We start from the raw sequence: 22,758 nt of genomic DNA, 5'->3' as shown, positions 1-22,758 counted from the left end.
CCTGGAAATGTAGGTCCGCGCTAATGCCGTCATTTGGCAATAGCGCGGATCTGAAGTGGTTAATTGACATGTAAGTACATAGTGGGATGAGTTAATTTCTCCCCTCCTTTACATATATAGTCTCCCTTGTGTTTGGGTGTAACATTGGCCCATATTGTTTTATTTATGCTTTTTTACAGACATTGGTGCACTTGCCCCTGATGATGTGGTAGGACCAATTTTGATGTACCATTTTCTTTTTAGATAGTTTTATTTCAAGCGATTCTTTATGATGGATAACTGTCCTATACCTCAATATGTCATTTCAAAGTTGCTATGATTGTTTTTATGAATATGAATATCTGGTTGGTAATATGTGATTGTTATGCTTATTTACCATGCATGTACTCATTTTGCTATGTCATTTTTTTAATGTATTGAATAAAACATGTCTTCTTACATTGACTCCAAGCCCTCTTTTTCTTGTAGTATATATGGTACTCACTTTGTATCCTTGCTGTTCAGCATTCTGCCTTGCTCCCTCCAATGTCCGAATCCTGTATTTAAGTATATGACGGGCCATCTCTGGGTAAAACAGCAGAATGTTCGGATACACCCAAGTGTCCTTTTGCAATGCAGACAAAATCATTATTTTATTTTAAAAAACGTAGAAACCTATTCTTTTGTATATAATGACAAAATTGTTAATCGAAAAACACTTTACAATAGACATATTGGGAAAGGTGACTTACAGTACTCAGACACATTACATTTTTTTTCTGCCACTGAATTGAACAGTGTATGTGATTTCCATGAAGATTGTGTAAAAATGCTAGGACAGCAAAACTAACTGTGAAAGAATCAGAAAGTTCTTAAATTTTACATGAATTTGAGTTCCTTGTAACACACTTAGTCTAGGTTCACATCTATGCGGGTGATGCGGTTTTCAGGCGTGGTTTGTGGTGCATTTTTAAACCTGTGTTTTTGCATGCAGTTTTCATGCATTTTGCATTTTACTTTCTCTTTAAACACACTGTATATAACTGATTGCTAAGGAGTGAGCCGTCATCTGGAGACCCTGCCCCAATGACGTCACAAGCCAAAGCTAACACAACCGAGAGTGCTAGTGTCAGGAGAAGACATCAGGAGGGAGAAGGATCAGAAGAAGACAGTGGAGGGAGAAGAAATTAAGGGAGAAGAACCGGAGGAAGAAGACACGTTGGAGCTATGAGGGGAGACATTCTTAATTTTTAATAAAGGACTGTTTACTGTTTTAATTTATTTTTTACACTTTTGTGGTGAATAAGGCATACTCATTCACATAGAGTGGAGTGCCAGGATCTGGTGTACCCCTTGTTAAAGGGGGGCTTCTAGATTCCGATAAGCCCCCTGCCTACAAACCCCCACAACCACTGCCCACGGTTGTTGGGAAGAGGCCCTTGTCCCCATCAAAAATTATGCTTTATGGTGGGGGAACTCACTCATTCCCCCTTTCCTAACCAGCCAGGCTACGTGCTTGAATAAGGATCTGGTATGGATTTTGGGGGGGACCCCACGCCATAAAAAAAAAATGGTGTGGGGTTCCCCCCTCGATATTTATACCAGACTCAAAGGGCCTGGTATTGTCGGATCAAAGTTAGATCCCATTCATTGAAGTCGCATCGAAATCGGACATAAAGTCATAGGGCAAAGTTGGATCAGAAGTCGTCCGACTTCCTTGTTGGAGCAGGGTGAACCCAGCCTTATTGCCAAAGCTTAATTGAACAAGCTGAAGTTAGACACTGATTGGTTAGCATGTACAGCTAAACCAGATTCAATGTGCATCAGTTTAAGTAAATATCACCCACTTTGTTCTATTGCAATGCTTGGATGAAGTACTGAGTAGGTAGCCTTTGCTTCTTCATCCATCTCAACATTTAAAATGGAACTGCAAAACACTACAAACCAAAACTTTTTACCTTCAATGGTGATTGTGCTGTGTGTGAATCTCTGCGCTATAAAAATCCTAGCTTTACTGACACCAGAAACTACAGTAGCTGCATGTCTCTTACAGTAAACGGATTCTGTCATTCACCCGCCCTTGCCACTCCTCATTTTTTCACAAAATACAGATGGACAAATAGACAAGGGGAGATTTTTTTTTTGCTCACCCCAAAAAAGTACAGACCAATTCAAAGATATAATTCAAAAAGCAATTACTGGTATACTGTCTATGAAGGTCATTTATTTACTAGTTACTGCATTACAATACCTCATTGATTTGCAATTTGAGTAAGCAATGCAATGTTCCTGAAGTTCGATCCTTGTGCCTGTTTAACTGTTATACTATTAACCCTGATTCATCAAGTTGTAATATTACCTTCAGCTGATTTTAAATCTGCTTATATTTTGCCTTGCATTGTTCTGCTTTTCCCTCCTAATCAACATGCTAATGAAGTATTTATTAATGGTCTTTCCATTTTAAGTAATACCTAGTTTTAAACCCTGTTACATCATAACTGGGTCCCTGTGCTCCTCTAGGAAGGAATGCAGGCAGATCATAGCTGGTGATAGTGACCCAGCAGGGTGCTGTACATAGCTTCCTGAAAACATAACAGTACTCCTCTTAGCAGCACTCAGCCCTGATGCAAGTAGTGGACTGGCTCTTAGGAGGACATATGTAAATATCAAAATACTTTGATTTGTGGATGCGAGTCTGCATGAGTGGATGTTCCTAGACAGGCTGTATCTCCATGTTGACTGCCTTAAGCAATGTCCAAACGTGATGCTGAGCCTCCATGTCTGTAAGAACTGATTGTAGCATCCTTGTCCTAAACAGGGCTGCTAGTAAATTTAGCTGTGCTGGGTGGTAGCTAGCCTGGCTAATTTGTAGTCTATTGATCAAATGGGTTTCTCCTAAGCCTGGTGTTAACTGTGATTTCTTCCTTTTGTCAATAGATGGCACTGTTACTTTTGGCATCAGTGTGATGAATTACAGTGGATTCAGGTTATGAGTATATATTCTTCTCTCACCCAATCGGCAGGAGTTTCTTTGGGTTGCTGAGGATGCTGAAAGAAGGTATTTATTCGGAGAAGGTCAGGCGATTGGGATTCTGCCTGTGGCCTGGGTCGGGGTGCGTGGAGCAGCAGCAGAGGTGTAGACCAGAAGTCTGAGGCCTAACCATGTGTAAAGGGGCTTGGCCTGATTGTTGCCAGGGGCATGAGAGAAGAAGTTGCCAGAGGGTCAACCACTCTTGTTGCCAGAGGCAGGTGAAGAGGGATGGAGTTTTGAACTGGTACTAGAGGAGACTATCAGTCGGGGACTGTGAAGTGGCTGGGAAAGCTTCAGGAGAGAACTCATCCAAGAAGTACAGCAGGCAGCTGGGAGTAAAGCTTAAGGAATCCAGTGGGTGGCTGTGAGCTAAACATGAAGAAGTATCATGGGTAGCAATGTGTGTGTTGAGCTTGTTGCTATAGGAGATAGCAGTTGCTATGAAATACAGATTGCTGCATTCAGCGTAAAGGCCATTTTCTGTATTGCTGTCTGCCTAGTTCTATTTTTGTCTAAGGAGTCTGCCTATTTGCTATTGCATTTGCCTAAGGGTGTCCTGTGCCCTACCCCTCTCTCCAATAGTTCCTGTTAAGAATTTGTTTTAAAAGTGACTGACGCCCATCTTTCCACCTTGCACTACACCCACCATGTCTAGCAACCTGCACCCTGAGGAGGAATGTAAGCCCTCCCAGACTCTGGGGGTCACCACCAGGCCTTTGGAGGTAGGGAAGAGCGCTACATGAATATTAAAGTTTGGATAGGGCAAGGGAGGATTATAACCCCTGTCAGATTTTTTTTTTGCCCATCTGTATGCCATCGAGGAGATTTCCCTTTGCTTCCTGTCCCATAGCCAAACAGGAAGTGAGAGGAAATCCTTGCAAACCAAGTCAACAGAACCAGTGTCCCCATTGAAAGATTTCCCCTCTATTACTTTTCTGGGGAGAACCGAAAATGTGTGATTTTCTTTTACTTTCACTTTCAATGATATGTCAACTATCAATGGTAAATATTACAAATAGAGAGGGTGAATTTCCTTAAAGGGGGCACAGACAGCAATAAAAATTGGCAGGTGCTCTAAACCTTCTCCATAATATCCAAAACTAAAAAAAGTTTTGCCTTTAGTTATACTCGAATTAATAAAATGGACCTAGAAAGGAAGGAAACATCTAAAATAAATAGATTACCAAGGCTCTGTTTATGTGGCACTAAAAAGCCAAGCAATTACCAAGGCTCTGTTTATGTGGCACTAAAAAGCCAAGCAATTCTGGAGTTTGCTGGTCACTTTTTAACTGTCCTAAAGCTGTTCAGCATCTGATCAAGAGACAGGGGAAAAGGATTTGCGAAGCTTGCCATAAATCCCTAATTACAGAGTTTTTTTGAAGGAAGCACACAATGTCTGGTCACTTCATAACTAGACATACCTGATCCCAGAAAACATGACCCCAATAATCTTCATTTTTCTGACCATTAGAGAGACCTCCAGGGCTAATTCCATTGAACTTTTCATTACAGCCCAATGGTGGTAAGGCACTCAGAAGATAATAAAGACAGCCATAGACAGCCTGTCTGAGAGCCAGAGATGCTTCCATTTCGATCCAGCATCCCTCCCATAATTGTGTCCATGCATCTTCATGTGAGGGGTACAGCCGATTCTCTTCAATCAGAGTAAGACCCTCTGAATATTTCTCCTTCACCTCCTCTTCTGTCTCGGCTACTGCGGTCAGGAACACCCAAGACTTCTCCTGCTCAGAAGGCATGACTAGACACTCCGGTACCGGAGTGTAAATCATATGGACAGACTTTAATGGACAAGATTTGACCTCTGGGACTTTTGTGCTTCCATAGACATACCTTAATAAAACAACATTATAGAACATTTAAATTAAAATTAATTCGATTTTCTTCACATAACTAATTTGAAGCACTTATTTTTATCTGAAACAGTAAACCACCATGAATATGTGTAGATTAAATTAATGAAATATTTTTTATTATACAGCGAATGTTACTGAGACCTAAGACTTTTAATTAAAGTTGGGACTTAATCAACTGACTGTACGTTAGAAATAAAACAAATTATTTAATGAGCAAATGTGTGCAAATTACGGTGAACTGATAATTTGCCAATTTAAAACGATGTCCCATAAAGCTGATTTCCAGGAAAAGAAAACATCCCCCGCCCCCTTTCCCAGCAGTGGGGTTGCCCCTGCACTGCAAGGATTAATAGAGCAGTGCAGGATTTGAAAAAAATAAAAATCATACTTACCTATGTAGATGTAGTATCTATCAAATGTAGTTTGTAGATGTAGTATCTATCAAATGCTCCATCTGTCCGCCACGCACTCACTGGAGCCCTGGGCTGTGGAGGGGGAAGGGAACAGCAGGCAATACCATCTGCCAGTCAGTAGAGATGGGTCAAACACCCCCTGGTTCGGTTCGCGCCATAACTCTCTAACATCACAAAAGTTCGAACCCGAGCGATGAACCCCATTGAAGTTTATGGAACCCGGACGTGAAAAATCAAGTCTCCATTTTGAAGGCTTATTTGCAAGTTATTTGGCATAAAAAGTATATGGGGGCTATTGCCCTGGGGGACATATACCGATGCAAAAAATATATTTTTTAAAAAGATTGCTTTTCAAGGAGCAGTGATTTTAATGATGCTTGACCACTTAAGCCCCGGACCATTTTGCAGCTAAAGGACCAAGGCCCTTTTTGCGATTCGGAACTGCGTCACTTTAACTGACACTTGTGCGGTCGTGCGGCATGGCTCCCAAACAAAATTGGCGTCCTTTTTTCCCCACCAATAGAGCTTTCTTGGTGGTATTTGATCACCTCTGCGTTTTTTTTTTTTTTGCACTATAAACAAAAATAGAGCTTGCTATAATAAATATCCCCCAAAAATATATAAAAAAATTATAATTTCCTCAGTTTAGGCTGATACGTATTCTTCTACATATTTTTGGTAAAAAAAAATAAAAATAAAAAAAATCGCAATAATTATTGATTGGTTTGCACAAAAGTTATAGCGTCTACAAAATAGGGGACAGTTTTATGGCATTTTTATTAATAATTTTTTTTTTTACTAGTAGGCGGCGATCAGCGATTTTTATTGTGACTACAACATTATGGCGGACTTTTCGGACAATTTTGACACATTTTTGGGACCATTGGCATTAATCAGTGCGATTAAAAATGCACTGATTACTGTAAAAATGTCACTGGCAGTGAAGGGGTTAACCACTAGGGGGCAGTGTAGGGGTTAAGTGTGTGTGTTTTTTTACTGTAGGGGGCGTGGCTTGGCGTGTGACGTCACTGATTGTCTTTCCCTATGACAGAGAACAGACGATCAGTGACAGGCTCACTAGGAAGCACGAGGAGAGGTTTGTTTACACTTACCTCTCCTCGTTCTTCAGCTCTGTGACCCGATCACGGGTCACCGGTGGCAATCTGGTCTGCGGGTCCCACGGTCACGGAGCTCAGGACCAGGCCGCGAACGCGCCGGCGGCGGCACGCGCGACCCACGTGAGGCGGTCCTTAAGCGGTTAAAGTGAAACAATAAAGGCGGCAAGCATGTGGAATTCCCTTCCACAGGTGATGGTTTCAGCGGGGGGGGCATCGATATTTTCAAAAAGCTATTAGATAAGCACCTGAACGACCGCAACATACATGGATATACAATGTAATACTGACCTATAATCACACACATAGGTTGGACTTGATTGACTTGTGTCATTTTTCAACCTCACCTATTATGTAATAAAAATAAAAAAATTCCTTTATATTCCTTTATATACAGTGCCATCTGTACCTTGTATAGAACCTGCTGCAGCAAAACTGACATTTATAAAGAAAAAAATTACACTTAAATTAATTTTTCCTGCAAGCCTTCTTTATTTTGTAAACAACGTCTTGGGGAGCCAGTCTGTATAAGGCTGGGTTCACACTGCTGCGGGGGGAGATCCGGATGTGATTCACACCGCAAATCACATCCGATCTCCGTAGCGATGCGAGTACAGCCATACAGATAGTATGGCTGAATTCGCATCGCTCCCGCAGCAAACTCGCACGGGACCCTTTTTTTGGTCCGCAACAGAATCGGATCGCATGGGGGTTCACACCATGCGATCCGATTCCTGTGCGAGTCGGCAGATCGCACTGCGATTTGCGGACGGATCTGGGGGTGTCATTAACATATCATTGACACTCCCAGCCGTCCGCATAGGGCAGTGTGAACTGCCGGCGGGAGTAATGCGATGCGGGAAAACGCCGCGGATTCGCGGCGTTCCCGCATCACAGCGGTGTGAACCCGGCCTAATGAGGCCACAATTTAGTGCACGCAGATTACAGATTTTTGGGATATATTCTGGTGTTTCTTTGGCAGAATTTGGATGGAAATAACAATTGTTTGCACCACAGTGAGCAAGCCTTATGTGATGAAGTCAAATTATAGTACACTCAGGCCAAGATTAACAATTTTTTTTAGATAAAGTCTGATGTCTCTTTCGCAGACTTTGGATAGAAGTAACAGTTGCAGAAAAAATGGGCTTTGGGTGTTGGTGGTTCCTTCATCCCATAACCTTCTAGAGGTACTCTTGATGAAAGTAAGAATTGGCCTTGCTGTAAAAAATCTGTGGACAGACGTACTCTTTTATCTGTCATAAAACCCCAAGTAGCACTGAATGCCTGTTTGGAAAGCATGCTGGAGGCAGGGCAGCTCAATTGCATACTGGACAAGTTCTGGCCAGTAGTCTATTCTCATGAACCAGAAACCCAGTGGTACATCTACTGGAAATCTCTCCATGTCTATTTGTGCCCCTGGATAATCTTCCACCATCTGATGCAGATGCAGCCAATAGGATTTTGAAGCTGACAGCCCTGGGTGCTGAGGACCAAATTTTTTTTGAAATGCATCACTGAAGCGGTACTCTTCTCTACCTCTCCTCCTTTGACCAACAGAAGACTCAAAACTAGTTTTTCCATGAGACTGTAACCTACCAGATTCTGGAAAGGTGTTACATAAACTCCTCTTTAAGTTGTCTTCAATATATTTCATCCTGTGCTCCCTCTGCGAGGGCAAGATGAGTTCCGACACTTTCCCCTTGTAGGTTGCCAACCAATAATGATCATTGTCCTTGATGCCACAAATTCTACTTTTGCAGGCTTTGAAGAATAAGGGAGTCCATGCACCGTAAGTTTGCGGAGGCACGAGAAGCAGAGTCCTCGGGTCACTAAGGATTACAGTATCTGAAACTGCCTCGTCCCTGCCACGCACTACCCTCAAGGTTTCTGGGGACTGAAAACCATCCCTTAAGGTTTGACGTATGTCTTCCTCTGCTTTTATGCCTCCAAAACTGCCAGAATCCTCCTCCTCCCTCTCCTTGTGTGTTTTGTAGCATCGCAAGAATGTTGTCGTCATAAAGCAAGCCTTGAGAGGAAAGAAGTCCTCCTCTTCCTCCCGCTGCTGTGCTTCAAGTGCCCTGTCTATAATGCCATGCAGAGTATGCTCCAGCAGGAACACAAGAGGGATTGTGTCACTGATGCATGTATTGTCAGGACTCACCATCCTTTATCAGCAGCCATTGGCGTGGGGAAAAAAAAGCTGAGGTGTCCTGAGCCTTTTCTTGTGCCATTGTCATGGTTATGAAGTAATCTTCCTCTGTGTGCTTACCTCTCCTCATGTGTTCAGACTAAGAGGCTAGCCACTTCTACCTGGTGGTTTTTATAACCTCTCCTCTAAGCATGGCTCCACCCCAGGCCCTATCAGGGAACCCTATATTAACCTGTGCACTGCAAGCCAGCGGTGCTGATCAACCATTGTGTATCCATTGTGTGTTTGGCTTCCTGTTTCCTGCTTGCCGTGTGCTCTACGTTTGTCTCTGTTACCGACCTTGGCGTGTTCTCTACGATTCCTGTCTGCTTGTGACCTTGACCTTTTGGCATGTCCCCGACCATCCCTGTCTGCCTGTGATCCTGAATCCTTTTGCGTGTACTCTGTTGTTCCTGTCTGCTAGTTGCCCTGACCTCTGCCTTATCCCCTTACTATCCTTGTTGTTCCAGCCTGCTACTTCCTTCTCCTGTAGTCTACAGTGAGTGTGAGCTGTGAGACCCTAGGGGCAGCGACCTGGAGCCAGACTGCAGCGAAGTCCATCCTCACCACTGGAGGCTCTGGTGAACACCTGCTGGCTCTTAGACTCCGTGCCCTGGGGAATCTATGCTCTAGCTCAGGGGTGCTCAACCTGTGGCTCTCCAGCTGTTGCAGAACTACAAGTCCCATCATGCTTCTGCTTTCGGGAGTCATGCTTGTGTAACTGTCAGCCTTGCAATGCCTCATGGGACTTGTAGTTCTGCAATAGCTGGAGAGCCACAGGTTGAGCACCCCTGCTCTAGCTCCTACTGGGATCTGTGTTAGTGATCCAGTAGACCTGTGTCCTGAATCTCCCTGGGTACAATCCGCAGCAGTCAGTCCTAAGGTCCACTATCTAGCGGTGCACTTCCGACTCCTACGGAGTGCATCTGTCACCTGGTCTCAGGTGACCTGACAGCCATACTCACATAGGTACTTGTTGACGGCCTTCTGCTGCATGTGCAGCCACTACAGAATGTCACAAATCGGGCAGTTTATGGACAGGTAGAATTCACGCTGAATTTTAGCCAACCGAACACTGGCTGTGTATGACCTAGAATGGCTACAGACTCTTCGGGCCTGCTTTAGAAGATCTTGCAACCCTGGGTACCTGTTTAAGAAATGCTGCACCACCAAATTGAAGACATGTGCACTAACTTCCTGTCAAAGGGCGGACAGGAGGTTAGTGCCATTATCGCACACCACCATTTCTGGCTTAAAGTGGATGTAAACCCAATGTCATCCTTTCTAAACTACTGCTATAAGGGTTACCTATAAAGATATACATGCCTCCTGCATGTATCTTTACCTGTCAAATGTCTCCCCTCTGTTATGAGACCCAAAAAACTGCAGATTCTGTGGGTGGGTCTGTTGTCTGGAGCTCGGTGGGTGGAGTCGTGATGTCAGTAGACTCCCCACCCACCTCTACACTCCCCTTGTCAATATGCATTTTCTCCTGTGTATTTCTTACACTGAACTTCTGCTATGATCTCTAACATCCAGTGAAAAGACAGGAAAGTAACCACATGACTTCAGCATGCCCAATTATGGTAAGGTGTGGAACATCCAATCCTAGCAGAGCAGCAGAAGAAAGGAGTGGGAGGGAATTAAAAAAATGCATGTCTCTTAGGCTAGTGCACGAGATATGTAAATCACCTGCCACTCACAGCAAGGGGGAGGATTTGACAAAGTTATACTCTGTTTGTCAAGATTTATCTCACTGAACAATAAAAGAGGATTGCTCAGAGCTGGATTAACTCTTTGTGGCAAGAATGGGCTCAAATGATAGGAAATTTTATACTCTACATTATGACATTAAAAAATTAGAGTTTACATCCACTTTAAGCTTTCATGGCGTGAACCACCTCTGGGCCTGTCCCTGCAAAGCTGAAAGAATGTCTACTCCGGTATGGCTCCTGTCTTCTAGACCAATGTTTCTCAAATCCAGTACTCAAGTACCCCTAACAGGTTTTCAGGATTTCCCTCAGATGTAACAGCTGTGGTAATTACTAAGGCAGTGAAACTGATCAAATCACCTGTGCAAAATAATGGAAAGCCTAAAAACATGACCTGTTGGGGGTACTTGAAGACTGGAGTTGAGAAACATTGCCCTAGACAGACCAGCTGAAGCACTGCATTGCATCTTTTAGCCTGACTTGTTGAATGGCCCCTCAAACACTTATGCCGCGTACACACGATCGGACTGTCCGGCGGACAAACCGCCGGACTTTGCAGTGGAGGTCCGGCGGACTTTCTGAATGAGCGGACCTGCCCACACACGACCGGACCTTTCCGGCAGAATAGGTCCGGCGGACAATCCGCCAAACAATGGCGGGAGTCTGCCGTACTATTGAAATTAATGGACTTGCCCACACACAGAGAAAAGTCCGTTCAATTTGAACGTGGCTCCAGGTAGACGGGACTAGCAAAGGAAGTCAATGTCGACGGCCCCAATGGGCGATATTGACACCTCGCTGTCCCCAACACCTGGTATGGATTTAAAGGGGAACCCCTACGCTGAAAAAAACAGTGTGGGGTCCCCCCAAAATCCATAGCAGACCCTTATCCGATCACTCAGCCCGGCCGGTCAGGAAGGGGGGTGGGGACGAGCAAGCTCCCCCCTCCTGAGCCATACCGGGCCGCATGCCCTCAACATTGGGGGGAGCTTTGGGGAAGGGGCTTTGTGGCCCCCCCACCACAAAGCACCTTGTCCCCCATGTTGATGAGGACAAGGGCCTATTCCCGACAACCCTGGCTGTTGGTTGTCGGGGTCTGCGGGCGGGGGGCTTATCGGAATCCAGGAGCCACCTTTAATAAGGGGGCCCCCAGATCCCGGCCCCCCCACCCTATGTGAATGAGTATGGGGTACGATGTACCCCTACCCATTCACCTGGTGAAAAAAAGTGTAGACAGCTCTGGGGGTCTTCTTCCGTCTTGGAGAGTCTTCTCGCCGGACTCCTCCGCTATCTTCTTGAGGCATTTGTAACTCTTTTACTAGCGGAGGAGCCCGGCTTTCTTCTTCGTCGTTGCCGCCGTCCGGGGGTCTTCCAACTTTGGGGTCTTGTCACTGCTCTTCAGTTCTGTCACCGCCACAGGGCCCCTTCCCCAAAGCTCCCCCCAATGTTGAGGGCATGCGGCCCGGTATGGCTCAGGAGGGGGGAGCTTGCTCGTCCCCACCCCCCTTCCTGACCGGCCGGGCTGAGTGATCGGATAAGGGTCTGCTATGGGCTTTCGGGGGACCCCCATGCCTTTTTTCAGCGTAGGGGTTCCCCTTTAAATCCATACCAGGTGGAGGCGGTGACATTGACTTCCTTTGCTAGTCCCGTCTACCTGGAGCCACGTTCAAAATGAACGGACTTTACTCCGTGTGTGGGCAAGTCCATTCATTTCAAAAGTCCGGCGGACTAGCACACAGACGGGCAGCAGTCTGGCGGACAATTTTGAGTGAAAACTTCTTTCTAATTCCGCCGGACTTTTGGGAACAAAAAGTCAGCTGGAGCCCACACACATGGGCGGATTGTCCGGCAAGAGTCCGCCGGATAGTCCGATCGTGTGTACGCGGCATTAGAGGTACTGGTGATTCATAGGACAATCCAGCAGAGGAGGGCATTGATGAGGAAGAGGGGGTGGAGCTGACACATTTTGCATTATCACCACCAGCTGTATGGTTGTGGCAGCTAAACAATCTCCAGCACTGAGCCCCCTGCATCCTTCCTAGTTGTCGCTATTTTGTTTGCAAGTCTTACTTGCAAACAAAATAGCGACTGGGAACCTGCCATTGTGGCAAAGCATGTTCTGCAAATACACGGAAGGGGCAGAATCCATCAGAAGGAAAGGCAGGAGTTGTAAAGCCAGCAATTTGAACAAGATGGAATTTAGACGCTGGGCATGTGGGTGGCAGGGACAGGGAGTGTATTTTTTTTTAAATGCAGCAGCTGGGGCAGAGAAATCTGCTATCATTTACAGCTGGTGGTGTGCTGCTGGCAGATGTGTTGCAATGACCTGTGACACCCTTTGCTATACCATCATCCCTGTCACTGAAGGCTGCTGAGCGGTCATGAGATATAGTGGTGTCCCTTGTGTGTGGCTTTCAGGTGCTCTTGCCAACATGATGGGAGGTTAAATACCTTGTCAAGCATGTGGTACCCAAATGGCTGATGTTCTTTCTATGCTTGATCTGCTTGCAGCAGAGATTGCACATTGCAACAGTCTGATCGGCTACAGTGGGCCGGAAAGAACAGCTCATCTGATGGAATTGGGTGGCTGCACTCTACTCTTCCATGATGGCTGCCTCTGGAGGATATCCTACCACATTGGGGTTTTTTTCTCCCCCTCATTTCCCTCCTCTGCTCTATCCAGCACCCAAGTCACGTCAATGACCTCATCATCCCCTCCATCTTCATTCTCATTGGAGCCAACTTGGCAATACGCTGCGGCTGGGGGAACATGACTGCCAATTTGCTGTTTATCAGTGTTCTCCCCTCTCAGTAAGCTCATGTTACTCCCTTTCTCTACCTCAGAACCAACATCAGAATCAAGTAATGTCTGTGTATCCCAAAAAAGGAAATGGTCCTCCATGCCTGATGCTGGGGCTATGGCAGGAGTAGCTGTGGACAAGGAGGCAGAATAAGCCGCTCTGGCAGCTGCGGTGTACTGAGCACTAGTGTCAGCTTGGGTCATAGAGGATGAGGAGGATGAGGATGGTTTAGTTAGTCAGACTGAAGGAAAAAAAAAAATAATGCAGCAACCAAAAAAAAAAAAGGGGGTATACAGCACTGTATACAGCACTAAATGTTATGTAATGCTGTGTTAAACACTGTACTATTCTAACACACTACACTAACACTACACTCTACAGTTAGAGTCACAATGAGTAAACACACTAACTCGCTAGTAGCAAACTGAGCCTTGCTCTATCTATCTCCACTCAAACACAATGCAAAAGCTTCCTATGGGAAGTTACCTTTTATAGTGTGGGGTGGGACTATGAGCACTGAGCTGTGATTGGAGAAAGTCATCATCACTTTTTCCAATCAGGTCTCTGACAGTGCACTGGTGCTCTATTTGGCGAAGCCTTGCACCTGAGAAGTGGTCAGGTGGAAGTGGAAAGGCTTCATCCAATTAGGGCCTTAGAATGCACTGTGAAGCGCATTGTGGGGCACTCGACAGGCAAACATCCAGCCGAGCTACCTGCAAGTTTGTGTATTCGCCGGGATGGGCCGTACTTTTGCTTGGCTCAAGCGCTTTGCCCAACACTACCAGTCAGGCATCTGGGTGGATCCTGACATTATTGTCTGTATCCCTGCAGAGCCTGGACCTGCTTTTTGATGCCATCTGACAACAGTTTAACCCGCTGTTGGCTTTTTGATCTAGGTCACAGAAGTGCAGAACTAAGTGCACTTCTGTGACCAACATGAGAAGTATGGCCAAAAGAGCCAAAAGAGGCCTGGAAAAAGCCATTTTACTTACCTGATCCTCCACTCTCTCAAGCTACCAGGTTATAAGTACAGCCCCCACAGCCTCTTCTCCTCCATGCCCATGTGTTTGCAGGTCCTCTGACATTAAGTCAAATGCAGAGCTCACAGCCCAGAATTGGAAGTGAAAACACCAAGGAACAGTCCACTGACAGTGTACATGCCTCCCAACTTTTCAAGATGGGAACGAGGGACTCCTATAAGCGAAAGAATGTAGGTATAGGACACACCCACTGTCATGCCTGCTTAATGGAGAATTCTACAAAAAAATTATTAGTAAAACCCACAAGTGCCTTTTTTTTTACCGCTCCTTTGGCTTTTTAATGACTTTAGAAATTTACAAAGTTACAAATGCATCAATTTACAAGCATTTAACCCATGCATCTAAGAGGCAGCCCCGCTATAAGAAAGAATTTATCCTTTCCCTCGAGATAGACCTTAATCAATTTTTGGTGAACCTATAGTTTAAGATACAAAAAGGCACACCTTCAAGTAAAGATTATTGGTGGAATCATACCATAAAGGGGCCCAACACCTTCATAATTTGATCTCATCAACTTACTATGCGTTAACATTCATTGCTATAAAAATGTGTATTTTATTGGTTGATTTTTGCTGGCATTGCTGAAAATAAGATGTGGGATACATTATACAAAGGGCCATCTAGGCACATTTAAAACTCCTAGTGTGTGTATGACCAGTGGCGTAGCACCCTATACCTAAGGGTAGGTGCTAGACTAGGATTTTTCCCAGTTCAGGATATGTGCAGGTAAATTTAGGCAGGCTTATGCTGCATGCTGGGTCTGTTTTGATTTTGGGACTGGGAGTGTCCAGGGTAGTGGTGGGTGAGGTCACCTGTGCTCTGGTTCAGAGATGCATCCCCTGCTTTCAGAAAGATGGTTCTGGAAAAGGGGTTGGACCTGAAGTCTGAGTGGTAGGCAGCTCATGTGAGGAGCCCTGACCAACTATCTTTCGGTATTGGCAGGGGGCAGGCCTCCCATATAAGCTGGGGTCACATGCTGCCGGGGGGAGTCTGAAGTGCCAGAAATGACAGCATGGAGTATTGAGGTGCTGTTCCGTGTGGGAATGCACGGAGGATGGATGGAGGAACTGCTGAGAGGAAACCTTAGATAAAGATCTTCGTCTTTGAAAAAGTATCAAGCTGCTGTGATTGGGGAACACAGGACTTGAATGCTAGACAAGATCAATACAGAAGAAGTAGCAGTAAAGCAGAGGAGAGTAGACCCAGAGTTCTGTGACCAGGGATACAGAACTACCAAGTAGCTAAAGGTCAGTGTAAATGGAACAACAGAAAAGTTATCAAGAGTAGTGCAGAATGCTGTGGCTGGGGAACTCAGCATTGACAGTAAAGGACTGGCTGGGAACAGTAGTTCATCTGTTACCATGTGTCAGACCATCGGGAGCAGATACAGTGTTATCTCTGGTCTGGTTAGCACATTGGTAATACTCTTCCAAAAGACTGTATGGCTGTCTGATTCATTGATCCATCGGGGGGAGAGGCTGTGTAGGCCTCTGGTTCTTTGATTTGCTGAGGCAACATCATTATGGTCTGCAAGGTGGAATTATTCATAGTGGTTCTTCTTTGTCAAAATTGGAAGTGAAGAAGTTGTGTTTCAATAGTTTGCTGAGAATACTAGATTTACAACAATTTCCAAGCCAAGGCTAGTCAGTATTGTTGTGCAATATACCAAATGACAATTGCCCCACCATTGTCATCTGTCACCACAGTCACCCCATAAAGTGCACCTGTCACATAAGAGACTGCCATCAGTAACTGCCTGTGGTGCACCTATCACCCATCACCACACATCAGCCATCAGTGACCCTCAGCTATCAGTGACCCTCAGCCATCACCCGTAACCCATCAGTGACCATCAGCCATCACACGTAACCCATCAGTGACCATCAGCCATCACCCGTCACCCATCAGTGACGTTAGCCATTATCAGTCACCTATCAGTGACTGACAACCATCACCCATCACCCATCAGTGACCGACAGCCATCACCCGTCACCCATCAGTGACCGTCAGTGGTGCACCCATCACCGTCCGTGGCCTGTCACCCATCAGTGACCTTCGCCTGTCACACCGTCATCACCTTTCAGTGAACGTCACCTGCCACCCATCGTACAGCCCATCAGTGAGTGTCACCTGCCACCTGTCACACAGTCATCAGCGTCACGTCCAAAAGATCAGCAATTATTCCCCCTTTCACAGCACAGCCAGGTGTGCAGGCCAACACCTAAAATTTCTCAGAGATTGATTTCTTTCATCTGTTTTTGCCCGACACTTTGCTGCAATTCATTGTGGACCAGACAAATTTATATGCCCAGAAATATATTGCCAACAACCCCCAATCATCATATGCCCGTCTGTTTGAGTGGAGAGATCTGAATTTGGAGGAGTTCAAATTGTCTATGGGCCTCACCCTAAACATGTAGCTTACAAAAAAAATGAAGGACATGCCTATTGGTCCACCACCACATGCCCATTTATTATGCCGTAATGGCCAGGTCCCGATGCGAAATGATAATGCACTCTCTTTATTTTAGTGACAACACCCGATGCCCCCCCTCCCCCCACAATCATCCAAATTACAACAAATTATATAAACTTCGCCCACTGATAAATTTATTTTCCCAACAATTTGCAGAACTCTATGTCCCCGATCAGAATATATGTGTTGATGAGTCCCTGGTAACCTTTTCAGGCTGGCTAGGAATAAAGCAATATATTCCAAGCAAAAGGGCCAGATACGTTGTAAAATTTTACAAGCTCTGTGAGAGCCACGGGATATCCGTATGCGTTCTGCTTATACGAAGGAAGAGATTCCCAGCTGCAGACCCCTGAATGCCCGGCCTATGCGGGCACAAACGTAAAGATTGTATAGGACCTGGCATACCCACTTTTGAAAAAAGGATATCACATATACCTTGATAACTTTTACACCAGCCTGCCCCTTTTCAAATACTTATACCTTGCAAAAACCCTGGCCTGCGGAACCTCCAGAAAAAATAGGAAGGGCTTCCCCCAATCTCTAGCAAACAAAATGCTGTGAAGGGGGAAAGAGCAGCATTGAGATGCAACAAAGTTCTGGCCTTGAGGTGGAAGGATAAAAGGAACATGCACATGATGTCTACCATGCATGACGACACTACAATTGAGGTTCAAAGAAGATGAGGTCCCATTGAAAAGCCAGTATGTGCCAAGATTATAATCTCTACGTGGGGGGGGGGTTCAATGATCAAATGATTCAGCCCCATTTGTCGATAAGGAGGCCCCGATTCTGGTACAAGAAGGTAGCAATTTATCTCATCCATTTGGCCGTTTATAATTCCTATGTCTACATCAAATCCACAGAAAGCCCCACCCCTTCCTACAATTCATAGAAGAAGTTGTCACATCTCTCATCTATCACCAAAGACCCCCCCCCCCCCCCAGAAGACCTTCGCTCTGAGGCTGTTTGTTTCATGAGTGCCACTTGCCCTTCAACATTCCACCATCTGAAGCAAGCCGAAGACGTAAAAAAAAATGTTGGGTGTGCACCAAAAGAGGATTTCGAAGAGATACCAGCTACCGTTGTCCCCAGTGTCCCCCCCCCCCCAACCTGGCCTTTGCATTGGTGAATGCTTCCAACCTTATCATACATCCCTAAAATATTAGCCCATATTTTTAACAATTTCCCCATTTTCATCATCTGTGCTGACCATTTTCCATGCTTCCCCAAATAACCATGCCACTGCCTTCCACGTGAACTGAACCTGGCCTGTTTTTTCACTATGCCTCTGCTTACCGTTTGGACTGCTTCCACGTGAACTGACCCTGGCCTGTTTTATCAACTACGATACTACCTACCACTTGGACTACTTGCACGTGAACTGACCCTAGCCTGTTTTATGGACTATGCTTTGTCTACCACTTGGACTGATCTGTTGCCCTGCTACTGTTGTACACAAGGGTCTCACATATGTGAGGGGTTCCAGAATTGTTTTTCCGGATGGAGAAAACTTTTTTTTTTCTCCAGGTTTCGGAATTTCCAGATTAGGGTCTGGAGTCCGGAGACTTCATAGAGATTTGGGTGGGTCGAAGCCTCTACCCATGTGCACAGGTCTTACCTGCTTCTGACTTACTGCCATCATGGCTCTGCCTGCCGCATGAACGGACCACACCACTACCTAGACTATGCAAATAATTAGCTGTAGCAAGAGGCAGTATGTTTATGAAGGGCTGGAAAGCAGTACAATGAGTGTCTGCAGGTAACAGTGTACCAGGAACAATATTATGGCTGTGCTGGCTGTCTCTGCCTGGACAATTTCTATGGACTGTGCTGTGCTGACAATATCCTTGTGCGCTGACTACAGACAATTTTCCTGCCTGCTGCTTGGATTTTTACTATTGCTGTCGCTAAGCACATCCCTGCCTGCTGCCTGGACCAGTGCTCTCCTCTGTGGATATTACCAAAAGCACAGGTAATGCTTTTTTTTTTACCCTTTCCGCAATAGAATTTATTTTGGATTGTAATTTTTGGTATGTACATGCTATGTGTTTGAAATATGAAGGGCCTTCAAAAATGATAGGTTGCCAGGAAATTATATATGTAATTTATGCTCCTAGAACGCCTGATGGTGCTACTTGGATGTTAGGCCTCTGTATGTGGCCAGGCTGTGTAAAAGGCTCACACATGTGGTATCAGCATATTCAGGAGGAGTAGCAGAATGTATTTTGGGGTGTCATTTTGCTCTGTACATGCTATGTTTTGGAAATATCTGATAAATGGACAAATTTGTGGAAAAAAATGCGTTTTCATTTTTTTCCCACATTTTCCAAAAACTTCTGGAAAAAATGAACCTTTCAAAAGACTCAATATGCCTCATAGATTATACGTTAGTGTGTTTGCTTTCCAAAATGGGGTCATTTTGGGGGCAATTACATTATCCTGGTGCTCCAGGGCCTTCAAAAATGTAATAGGTGGTTAAGTAATGAGATGTGTCATTTATGCTCGTAGAAGGCCCGAAAATGCTACTTCAATGTTGGGCCTCTGTATGTGGCCAGGCTGTGTAAAAGTCTCACATATGTGCTATCGCCATACTCGGGAAGAGTAGCAGAATGTGTTTTGGGGTGTAATTTGTTGTATGCATATGCTCTCTGAGAGAAATAACCTGATAATATGAACATTTTGTTAAAAAAATCTAAATTTTGCAAAGAATTGTGGGAAAAAATTACAACTTAAAAAAACTCACCATGCCACCTACTTAATACCTTGGAATGTCTACTTTCTAAAAAGGGGTCATTTGGAGGTATTTGTACTTTCCTGACTTGTTAGTGTCTCAAGAAATGAGATACACCTGATGTACTGAAGGCCTGATCAGATATGATCAATTTTCAGTGATTGGCACCATAGTTTGTAGACTCTATAACAGTGATGGCGAACCTTGGCACTCCAGATGTTTTGGAACTACATTTCCCACGATGCTCCACTACACTGCAGTGTGCATGAGCATCATGGGAAATGTAGTTCCAAAACATCTGGGGTGCCAAGGTTCGCCATCACTGCTCTATAACTTTCACAAAGACCAAATAATATACACTAATGTGGGTTATTTTTTACCAAAGATATGTAGCAGTATAAATGTTGGCCAAAATTTATGAAGAAAAATTACTAATTAGCAAAATGTTATGACAGAAACAAAGAAAAAAGCATTTTTTTCACAAAAGTTACAGTCTTTTTTTTATTTATAGCACAAAAAATAAAAACCCACTAGTGATTAAATACCACCTAAAGAAAGCTCTATTTGTGTGGAAAAAAAAGGACGCACGTTTCATATGGGTACAGTGTTTAGTTTAGAAAGGTTGAATAAAGACACCAGTCCATCCAGTTCAACCTGACTGAGTAATTGTCATTCAAACTGTAAGAGCGCTGAAAGCTTAAAATTGGTCTGGACAGGAAGGGGGTGTAAGTGCACTGTATTGAGGTGGTTAAAGTCTTGTTTTTTGTTTTGTTTTTCTAACTAATAAACATGTTATACTTGTACTCAGAGTCACTCTGTGGATGATGAGGAAAGGAACAAAGAGCAACAAGGAAACAAAGACCTGAAGTGTGCCAAAGGTCACGTGGTCAGTATGCCTAAAGGGGGCATACCCAAGTATGAAATGTAAAGAAAGAAATTAAAAGAAAAAAGGGAATGGGTGGGTGGGACACGAGATCCGACGTCCAACGAGGAGGAGGTGGAGGAGGGCAGGCTTTATGCAGCCTGACTCCTCCTACAAATACAGGCTTACCCTGCGGTGAGCCTTACACTTGTACTCAGAGTCACTCTGTGGATGATGAGGAAAGGAACAAAGAGCAACAAGGAAACAAAGACCTGAAGTGTGCCAAAGGTCACGTGGTCAGTATGCCTAAAGGGGCCAAAAAATAACACAGTAGGAAGAAAGCTCAACAACCAGATGACCCAGTGAATAACGTCTAACCTGGAGTGGTGGCAAATGAGTTATGCCTTTGCCGCAGAAAAGGAAACGCTAAGAAAGGCAGTAGCCCCTCCCCTGGCTTCAGGAATCACAAGGCCAGCTATCGCACCCCCTTGAGCCCAACCCAGCGACCAACACAAGATAAATCCTGAGAGTACGTGAACGTCATAAAATGAAACCCACCATGGAAAACCAGCTAAGCACAGCAGGGAGTCCCCACCGCTGGAGACCCGGATGGCTTCAAACGGAAAAGCCGAAAAAATAAAACAACCTGATAGATCATTCAACATGAAAATGCTGGGACTTAACTGGATACGCCCAGAAAGTGCTGAAGGCTGATACCAGCTAGAGGAGCCAAAAAGGAAACTAAAACAAAAACAGAAAAGCAAAGGGAACTGGACGTATCACCATCAGGACTGGAAACCTAACCTGGAAACATGCCAAGCAGTGTCATGGGCTTTCCTGGAATTAAAAACAAAACCCAATGATCGAGGCTGCAATGCAAACCAAATGGAAAACCAATCCACCACAACTGGAACTGACAAGAAAGTGCGTCACTGGAAACCCGCTTCTGAGACCCGAGCCTACAGATACTAGCCCGGGCCCCGTGATCCACGAAAGCCCCTGAGCCAGTAGAAACCGTGGATCAGTGAAAACTGACTAACCAAACTTCCATACCCCAGGACAACTCCTGGCCGGAGACGCAGCTAGGAAATTAAAGTAAATAGTGAGGAATGGCACCCAACTGATCAGGAACACAACTAGCGAGAGAATCGTGATCAAACAAAAACACCTGCGACAAGAACGTAACCTGCGATAAGGAAACGTGACTGAACGAAAACATGAGAAGCGTGAACCGATCACCGTGAGCGGTTTTAAGAACAGCGGCTGCTAGAAAACACGACCTGCCTAGGAAATGCAGGCTTCACAAATTGATGAAAAACATAAAAGAAAACCCTGGGGGGTACACAAGAGAAAAGAAAAGCCTAAGACACAAACGTGCGGCATATCGGAATAAGTAAGAACACGAGAAAAGGCAAGAAAACACGAGAAACAAAAGAAACATGGGAAACGCGAGAAAATGCATGAGACACGTAAATAGCCTCAGACACGTACAATACATCCGACACTAACAAGCATGAGGAACATAAAAAAGCCTGAGAATCATGAAACTACACAAGGGTAATGACATGAAAGGCATGAGACATGAAACGTGCGGCACATGGGAAATACGGAAGGAAACACCGGACAACACGTAAGGAAACATGTGAATACGTCAAAACCATGGAAAAACGTCAGAAAATGCTAGAAAAACATGGGGAAACGTCAGAAACAAGGGAAACGCAAGAAGTTGCATCACGTAAATAACAGCCATGAACAATGCATCCGATACGTGAATTGCATGAGAAACGTAAAACCCTGATAACCATAAATTTATGAGAACCATAAAAGCGCAAGAACTGTAAGTCGTTTAAAACCGTCAACTGCCAGCAAAAACACACGAGAACGCAATTGTATGAGAAACTGTAAAATTACATGGAAACCATCAAATGTATGAGAAACACCAACTTCATATGTAAATCACATGAGAGACCTAAATCACATGAAAAACAAAATTGCGTAAGAACCGTAACTTCAAGAAACACCAACTGCATGGAAACCGTGAATTGCATGAGAAAACGGCAATTGTATGTAAAACGAGTGAGAACCGTGCGTGAAAACAAAGCATAAGCACGTCAAATCGAATGGGAACATAATCGCATGAGAACGTAAAACGAAACGAGAACATAAAATGCATGAGAACGTGAACTAAACGAGAACATGAGTGTATGAGAATGTTAAAATGAAACAAGAACATGGGTGCATGAGAACGTAAAACGAAACGAGGACATGAGTGCATGAGAACGTAAAACGAAACGAGGACAAGGGTGCATGAGAACGTGAAAACGAAACGAGGACATGAGTGCATGAGAACGTAAAATGAAACGAGGACATAACTGCATGAGACCGCAAAACATGAAATGCCAAAAAACATGAAACGAAAACGCATAACGCTGGAAAGCAAACCATAAAAAAGCATGAGAAACCGTAGTTGCATGAACCGTCAACTGTACCACGGGAAAACGTCAGAACCACGGGAAACGTAAGAAAATGCTATAAC

The 22,758-nt window shown here is 44.7% G+C and overlaps 1 protein-coding gene across 1 annotated transcript in view; it reads right to left on the bottom strand.

Annotated features, from left to right (window-relative positions):
- The window catches only part of PGGHG (protein-glucosylgalactosylhydroxylysine glucosidase), a 74,842-nt gene that overhangs the window by 34,354 nt on the left and 17,730 nt on the right, over nucleotides 1-22,758 (bottom strand). The window contains exons 4-5 of the mRNA XM_077456007.1: nucleotides 4,432-4,861; nucleotides 485-604 (exon numbers count right to left, since the gene is read on the bottom strand). Of these exons, the coding sequence (XP_077312133.1) occupies nucleotides 485-604; nucleotides 4,432-4,861 (550 nt within the window). The remainder of the gene's footprint in view (nucleotides 1-484; nucleotides 605-4,431; nucleotides 4,862-22,758) is intronic.

The sequence above is a fragment of the Lithobates pipiens genome, unplaced genomic scaffold (assembly GCF_037356315.1).
Source record: "Lithobates pipiens isolate NorthernLeopardFrog02 unplaced genomic scaffold, aLitPip1_a1.2 Scaffold_10, whole genome shotgun sequence".
Lineage (NCBI taxonomy): Eukaryota > Metazoa > Chordata > Amphibia > Anura > Ranidae > Lithobates > Lithobates pipiens.
The sequence above is the reverse complement of the archived record's forward strand: the minus strand, read 5'-3'. Positions and strand labels throughout refer to the sequence as shown.